Source organism: Lottia gigantea (assembly GCF_000327385.1).
Source record: "Lottia gigantea unplaced genomic scaffold LOTGIsca_7, whole genome shotgun sequence".
Taxonomy (NCBI): domain Eukaryota; kingdom Metazoa; phylum Mollusca; class Gastropoda; family Lottiidae; genus Lottia; species Lottia gigantea.
Window position 1 is genome coordinate 8954 of NW_008710370.1, and position 8985 is coordinate 17938.

Here is an 8985-nt window from a genome sequence, read left to right on the forward strand (position 1 = left end):
CAACAGCTACCATATATCACAATATTATGATACTTTGGTACAATGTAGTTCAAAATGAGCTATTATAACATGAGTAGCAATATGAATTTTTAAACCAGACTTATCATAATATTGGTACATATATAGCACAAAGCCTATAGCAAGTTTATCACGCAAGTCAAATTTCTAAACAAGAGGCCTATATTAATTAATCAGAATTCAGAAATCTGTTTTTTAGTCTTTTAATGTCCACTAATAACACTTAAAGCTTCTATTGAAAATTTGAATCATTCTAATTTCAATAAGAACATCTTAATTCCTGATTTATCATTGAAGCCAAATGTAAATTTAAACTTGTTTCATAATGTTCCTTTGTAATTTCTCCATTAAATTATTCCAATAAAATGATATTGCAGTACAATTAAAATCAGTAACTTAGTAATTTGGTTATAGTTTTAGTAAATGATAAATTAGTTTATGTTACACAAAATACATTCCAAACATATTTATATTGTTCTTCCAATAATAACTGCAAATTTGCAAGATTTTGGTTTAATTTTCTGGTGTTCCAAGGATCAAAGTACAATTTTGTAGTTTGAATTTGAATTCAGCCATGGAAATTTGAATTAAGATATACGCCTATAAAAAATCAGCATGAAGATCCAAAACTGCTACAAGCACATCAGCGAGAATATTGATTTGATTTGCAAATTGAAATAAAAGGAAAATTTTCAAACTTTGACAAAAAGAATGCAAACTATAAATAATAAGATCCAGTATTTGAAATTATTAGCTATTATTGATTACCCTGAAAGATGGGTTCGAGTTCTGGGACAGTGTCTTCTTCGCTTGAGTCGAGCACAAACGCTGTACACGCCACGTCTATTGCCATCATTGTAGTATAGCGTAATCTCAGTATAGTTTCTTACCATAACAAGCGTCAGTCATCCATATCCACATTTTTGACAGACCAGGAACACTCCTAGCGTTCTGCAATTACAGTACTTTTTGAACAGTTTCCGTCTGAAACGACAGTATTTTTTAAACACACGATGCACTGACGAGTATGTGTCTATCGGTGATATGGTGTCTTTAAAATCACGAGGTTTCAAGCAATCACTTTTGCCATCAAAGCACACTCGAGTTTGACCTTTGGCAAAGTCTGATTTGATCATGTTTTTGTCCAGAACTGGAGCACGACAACTGAAACGAAATCGTTGTTCGAGATGACCAGCCGCAGTTATGTTGGTTTTAATCCAAGGTGTCCATTTAGTAACTTTAGTATGCTCTAAAAGAAACAAATAGATGTTAAAATGGCAGTATGAACCCATTTACAGGGTCAAATTTTTATATAGAAGTGACATCACCATAACAATATGAATTTGATAAAAAAAGGATGAGGCCCATTCCCAAAATGGAATCAACAAAACTCTGAATAGTAGAAGAAAGGATTTAGTCAAACTTTCTGATATACAATACCACTGAAAATCCTGGATCGATGCATAGAAAACCACTAACAAATGTAAGTATTTCAGCATTCCACAAAGTATTACATCTAGAACACCCATGAATATTCAGCTGGTAAAGGGACAACTAGTGTAAGGTATATCTTACCTTCACAAGTCTGAGAGTTACACATTCTCCAATCTTGTTTATCACCAATACATGGTGTACCCCCTTGAGCTGGCTGGGGATCATTACATAACCTCCGTCTATTCTGTATTCCTCCATTACAATTTGCAGTGCAGGCACTCCAACCACTCCAAACAGACCATTTACCATGTCTTGGTGGAACTAAAAATAGAAAGGGAGAAATACCATCACATTTTGTCCTTGGCATCCTTTTATCAAAATCAAGGCCATGTATTCTCAATATGATGTTAGCTAGGATGTCCTGGGTTCTTATCTTCCAACACTGATTCTAGGAATACGTGGCCAAGATTCTACCTTATCAGAACCTGATTTAAGAAAATGCAGTAGGTCTTGTTTGATTGGTTAATAATTCAAAGTTTATGTAAAATAATTTTTGGCCAAACATATGATCATGTTGCTAAAATTAAATCCAGTAGGCGCCAGGTAGAATGAGAGAAACAGAGTTTCAAAAGTATCTAAAAATTTTGTACGATAAAAGGTGTCAAATTTAAAATTTAAAATTGCTCTAAGCAAAAATAAAGCTTACAAAAATTAATATAATATATCCCTGTTTCAATTTTTATCAACAATCAAAACTATTAAGTAGATGATATTCCAATTCACATAAATATCACAGATATTACAGATCACAAAGCATGAAACTCTGAGTAATAACAACCTGTTTTTTAAGGTTCTGTTTTAATATTTCTTAATATCACAGGTTTACAAATATCATTTATCAAAACAGCTTCATAAGACAATATTTAATATTTCTAATGCCTACCTGGACAAGGTTCCAGATTTTCACAATATTGTGACTCAGTATTATCACCTATACAGATTCGTCCTCCATATCTTGGTGCAGGATTACCACAATGTCTGGTTCGGTATTTGACTGCAAAGCCACATGTTTTGGAACAGCTTGACCATGATGACCACTCAGTCCACTGACCATGGACTAAATTAAAAAGAAACAACATGCATCATTCAATTAACATCTGAGAGATTATTCAAATGCCATGCAAAATTCTCGCAAACTTTTTGCAAGAAATTATTATTTTCAGAGTGGACATATGCAACCAAAAATGAAAGTAATTCTACTTCTTTCTTTTTTTAATTAATAATGTATGGAAAATTGAGAAAATGAACTGTCACTCATTCTTATAGCCATTTAATGGTAGACAAACTAGGTTTTATTACCTGTGCAATTAGTAACTTCAACATTTGGTCCACGACATGGTCGACCACCAAATAAAGGTTCAGGTTTATTACAATATCTAGATCTACACATACAATCATCATCATCTTTATCTGTATTGATTTGTTGACACACCTGCCAATCTCCCCAATCACTCCAATTACCATTCACTGAAAACATATTATATTTCTTGATATTACTGAATATTTTACATCTGCATATCTGGAGGAAGGGTTGTAGCCTAGTCATAGAGAGCATTGAAATCTCGATGTTATTTGTTTGGTAACTTCGAACAAATGGTGGTCATGGGTTCTAATCTCTGTAGTCTTGTCACAGTCTTAATAACCTGCATAAGATATCTTTTCTCGTTATTCCAAGTGACTATGTAAATTGGTACTAGTAACTTAGGAAAGATGAATGCCAAGACAGTATCCTTCAGAAGATTCTCATTTCAATTATTCCTAATATAAAGTTCTACTATAGATTCAGCTTGCATTTCATACAATAGTATCTAAGATACCAATATATCCACTCTCCTAATCTATGGTATACATGTCAAAATGTCAGATATTTTCAAGGTTTCAAGGATGGGAGAAAATATTGTGCCCACATTGAAAGCAAAGAGAATAAGAGTATAAAAATCTGACCTGGATAGTTTAAAATAGGACAGGATTCTATATGTTGTATCCAATAATCAACATGTGGATTGCCTCCAGGTGGACCTGCACATTGATTAATTCTACTGTTCCAACCACAATATGGATCTCTTGCATTCACACATAAACTGAAAGAGCAAATATCAGATATAACAAAGTTAGAATTTGATATAAAGTCATTTTCACAAAGTTATATATTGATAATATAATTACCTTAAAATTGAAGCAATAATACTGTTAGCAATAGCAGTTGTAGATGACTATAGTAATTTGGTAACATTCATGACCAAGTATTGTGCTAACAAATCATGACCTAGCCTAGTAATTTGATAACATTCATGATCAAGTATTGTGCTGACAAATCATGACCTAGCCTAGTAATTCGATAGCATTCATGACCAAGTATTATGCTGACAAATCATGACCAAGCCTAGTAATTTGATAACATTCATGATCAAGTATTGTGCTGACAAATCATGACCTAGCCTAGTAATTTGACTAGCAAATATCCTGACAAATTATACTAAGTGATGACCATATATGATGCCAAATTACGACCAAATAGAGATGACTTGTTATGAAACAAAATTCAAGATTTGTATGAAGTAAAATTCTAATAAAACTTACTCAGGATCAGTAAATCTATGACACCTCTCTACAGGGACTTTAATAATTTTACCATGAGTTGAAATGAATACTGCTCCCTACAAAACAAAAAAATCAATCATACTTATTTTTGTGCCACAATGAAAAGGAAAATGCTGAATTTCCATATCGTCATTGTGACATATGTATGGCTTCAGATACTTGAAACATCATTTAGTTGTTTCCTTCGCTTGTTTTCATAATTCAAAAATAACATCCCTGTTTTTGTTTCTTTGGATGGACATTTTTCAATGTCAGCTCCTTCAAAAGGTACCATGTTCATCATAGAACCCCACTGTGTAAGTTACTTTCGGGCGAAATGCAGAAAAATAGGATGTAAAACTCCATTCAATTCATTTCATTTCATTTCAGGTGAAAGGTCAATTGGCTAACTTGCTGAATCACCAAGCCATAGTTTTAAATATCAAAATATGATTTATTTATACCTTCTCAGAAGAGATTTTCATAGCCTTAACAGGTCTTTTGGCCCCATTGGGTACAATTTTAATTTCCTCTATTAAACAAGTTAGATTGTTGTCATGTAAGCTGATCATTTTCTTAATTTTCCCATCTTCAGTGGCTAGAAACACTACATCATAAATATCTTCTTTACCAATAACATGATCTACTACTATATGGGTCCATCTACAATATACAGATTCTTCATATGTCATAATATCAAACTATATCATTCTTTTTCATCACATTTGCTTATTTATTGAGCTGTAAATGTGTGAATAGAAAACACATGAAAACTGCACTGATTCTAGTTTTAAACATAAAGAGTCCACTATTTTTTTAAGGTAGAGCAAGTATGAACAGAATAAGTCTTGCTTGTATAGTTTCAATCTTCACTTACTATAGATTATCCATGCATAAAGTGAACTGCTCTTGTTAAAGGCAAAGAATTGAAATTAATGGAGTTGATTGAAAGTTCCATAATTCCTTCAAAAATACCTTAAACTATTTTCACTTTTTATTTCCATACATGTCTTTTCTGTACGAGATAAGATGAGTCGTCATTTTAACTTTCAAACGCGTATAATTCTGGACACACATGGATGTAAATGCTCAAATTTCGCAGTGAGTTGTAAACACTATTACTGATTAGCTCAGCCAATTCTTGTTTCTGAGACAAAGACACAATTTGTCAAACGTATGGCAAACCTGTCCCTTTAATGGTTTGAATCACTCCTGGACATGCACAAATCGAGTTTGACTGTAGACTACATCATGGTTTACCTTTCTTTTTCACCGAATAGTAGAGGTTTCTTATTAACAGGTTGTACAGCTTCATTCATCAGTTGATATTGTTGAGCAACTACCAGAGGTTCACCACTCATTTCTGATGATCTTTTACTACTACTTCCTGCACTCTGACACTGTAATATCAATAACATTACATAATATATTTTTGTGAGCACCAGATTTCATGGATTTTCAAAAGCATCATTGATCAGACATAAGTTCATTGATTCCTATTTTTAACCAAAGCATCTTTATCATAAATTATCAAAAATTGTCTTCACTTTTTGGGCAAAACTAAGCTAATTTCTTTCATACACAATAGTGTTTTTCCAAATTTCATACAAACACAGCCCTGTCGCCAGGAATAAATTGGTGCGGGGCTCAAAGTTTGTATTCAGAAATTTTGAAGAATCAAAGACCCAGAGATCCCATTTCTGGCTATTTTGAGCTGCCAAAAAACGTATCAAAATCTATATCTTTTGATTTTGTATAAAAACACTGTAAATGAATCAATTTCTGTTGCTAAAGAAGATTTTGCTGGGGCTTAATTCTCATCTGCTACACCCTAACTACGTAGCTGTACAGAGATGATGACAGTAGTGTCTGGAAAACTGTGCACATATACAACCAATAATGTTTTCATAGTTTATTGTGCCAACTGAAAGATATCAACTGTAGTGTTGTCTAATATTAAATTTGGTTATCTCCCCTCAAATACAATTTCCATTCAGTTTTCCGAAAGCCAAACAAAAAATTGGCTTGATTAAGAAAGCCATTTTTTCAGTTACAATATCCATTGCCAGAAAAGTTCTTTCCTTTTCAGAAAACTTACAGCAAACTCTGTCAGCAATGAAATACTTAGTAGAGCAGAATATCAAATGGCATTATCAAGAAACATGACATATGATAATATTGACATTCTATGCTTGATATACATGTCTACTCAGCATAAATATGATGATTCTAAAGAGTCAATTTTCATAAAGAGAAATGTACATACCCTTTCCATTGGTTTAGGATTGTCATGTCTCATCCATGCTGACTGGCCATTCTCTTGATATTTAAAATCACCAGTAAACGCTGTATTGAAGGCAGTTAAATTATATACACATACAGCAGAACCAGCAATACTATTTCTGTAGATTAATAAAAAAAAAATTCAGTGTTCCACCACCATAAATTTTTCAACTGAAGACAATTAATTAATGTATGGATTTTCTACATGTACCATGAGTAAAAAAACATTTTTCTACAAAAGTTTCTGAAGGGCCATTATCATGACTGAAATTAACTGGTACATGGTTCTATCATATCATTGTCTGCAAGATTCTTTTTAGTCTGTATCTAAAGAGTCATACACCTTGAGTATCTAATTGCGATTTTTTTTGCAATTTCAGGGAATTTGTTAAAAAAAATATACACAACTTCATAAATAAAATATGGACTTGATGAGCTTTCCTTACTTTGACCATAAATGTCTGCACAGAAGAGCATTTTTAATTAGTAAATTTTATAACCATACTTACGGTGGGGTAGTTAATATGGCATAGACTTTGTCTTCAGAGTAAAAAGTGCTCTGCATTTCATCGAAATAAAATGGAAAATCACCAGGAATGGAACAATTGATTCTGGCTTTTTGAAATGATGTCCAATTATCTTCTAATAGAAATCTTCCTCCATTGTCACTCTAAATATATAAAATATGGACATGGACTTTCTATTGCCGCAAACGATTCAGTGTGCTATCTGAAAGGTTCTACAATTTTCTTGTAACCATTTACAATTTAACTTATTATAGATAGATCAAAACTGTGTGAATACTTCAGTGTAATAAAAATATCTAAAGAAAGATATTAAAGTAATTTTAAGAGCTATGTGGACTCTCTCAAAGGGATGCTAAGATCAAAGGAGTGCTGATATGACAAACCCATCTGCAAAGTGGTATTATGTGTATCATGTAATTACCTACCAGAAACACTGGAATAGGCTTCAGACTTACTGATATAACCCCATTGAAATGAGAACAAAAACAAGACCAAAGGTGGGGGCTTAATCTTGAAAACTTAAGATGATTTTAGTGTTGCAATCATTTGATTGGTCAATCACTAAAATTGATTTTAAATTTTGTTGTTTTAACCAATCAGATTACTTTATTTCTTGAAATCTAGATTTTATCTTATTAAAGTTTACAAGAATAAGGCCCAAGTTATAAACCCAATTTCATAAAACAATTACTTACTTTACAGACACGAGCTACTCTGGAGTAGATTTTCTGAAATTGAAATGAATAATGGGATGATTTATGAACTTTTGGAAGGAGAAAATTAGTCTGGAGGGACAATATTTCAAATCAAAATGGAGAATTGATTGATTCATTTTAATATTGACTCAGAGAAAACAATCCTGTCTATCACATCATCCAGGGATCATGAGTTCTAGGTAATGATTAACCTAAATCTTGTTGAACCTTAAAGGGACAGATACACAATTTTCAGGGACTGATTTGGGACTTGTATATGTAAATAGTCTTCAGAAATACTAGAAAAGTACGAAAATCGCATAATTCCTTCAAAAATATAACAAACTAGGAATTACATTTTATATTTCTATAGATGTCTTTTCTATATATGGCTGAGTCTCAAGAAAAGACTTTCAAAAGTGGATTAATCTGGACACACATGGATTTGAAGGCTGAATTTGGACAATGAGCTGTGAACACTATTACTGATTAGATAAAAAAAAATCCAGTTTGTGAGACTAAGGTACAATTGGTCAACCAATCAAACGAATGGCAGACCTATCCCTTTAAACCAATTACTTATTTTACTGTTAATTCTGAGAAACTCTTAATATCAGTATTCTCACAATACCTAATTAGGTTATATTTTAACTATATATAATAATGAGGTGTTATAATTATAATTTTCAACTTTTTATATTTAAAATGGCCTTTCGTGATATCCCCATTTAAATTGAAATTGAAGTTTATATGAACTGTAATTAAAATCAACTTAAACTTCAAAACTGAATTCAAATTTCATTCAAAGATGAAATTAAAATCATCTTGAAATTGTGATAAAATTTAGGTCAAAAATGATTAAAAGTTCAGTATTATCATATCTAGAATATGATTTTAGGGTTCTTTAGGGGTTTTAAAGGGACAGGTAGGCTATTTTTTTCACCAATCATACTTTAGTCTTTTTTAGTTAAGCCAATCAGTTATAGTGTTCAAAGCTCACCATCGATATTTGAGTCTTCAAATCCATGTGTTTGAATGTTAAAATGATGACTCGTCAATTTAAGATTTTTCACGTATAAGAAAAGTGAGTAAACTTCCTAGTTTGAAGTATTTTTAAAGGAATTATGCGATTTTCGTACATTTCAAGCACTTCTGAAAACTATTTACATATTATATTCAACCCCTCAAAATGGAGCACCTGTTTCTTTAAAACATATTATGAACACAAATTTCCTGAAGTAGCATAATATATTAATAAGTTTTTTTTTTCATTTTTAATAATCCTGTTACAAGATATGATAAACAGAACAACATCTAATCATCATATTCCAGTCTGATCCTAAAGAGAAAAGCTAATGGCCAAATTGTGTCATAAAATATTTTCTCTT

At 31.9% G+C, this 8985-nt stretch overlaps 1 protein-coding gene across 1 annotated transcript in view; it reads right to left on the reverse strand.

Annotated features, from left to right (window-relative positions):
- Positions 1 to 923: 923 nt before the first annotated feature.
- The window catches only part of LOTGIDRAFT_107562 (hypothetical protein), a gene marked incomplete at both ends in the record, with an annotated part of 17764 nt that continues 9702 nt past the window's right edge, over positions 924 to 8985 (reverse strand). The window contains 11 exons of the mRNA XM_009065359.1: positions 924 to 1267; positions 1594 to 1773; positions 2396 to 2569; positions 2812 to 2979; positions 3457 to 3593; positions 4093 to 4169; positions 4557 to 4755; positions 5353 to 5486; positions 6359 to 6494; positions 6885 to 7045; positions 7598 to 7630. Coding sequence (XP_009063607.1) covers positions 924 to 1267; positions 1594 to 1773; positions 2396 to 2569; positions 2812 to 2979; positions 3457 to 3593; positions 4093 to 4169; positions 4557 to 4755; positions 5353 to 5486; positions 6359 to 6494; positions 6885 to 7045; positions 7598 to 7630 — 1743 coding nt within the window. The remainder of the gene's footprint in view (positions 1268 to 1593; positions 1774 to 2395; positions 2570 to 2811; positions 2980 to 3456; positions 3594 to 4092; positions 4170 to 4556; positions 4756 to 5352; positions 5487 to 6358; positions 6495 to 6884; positions 7046 to 7597; positions 7631 to 8985) is intronic.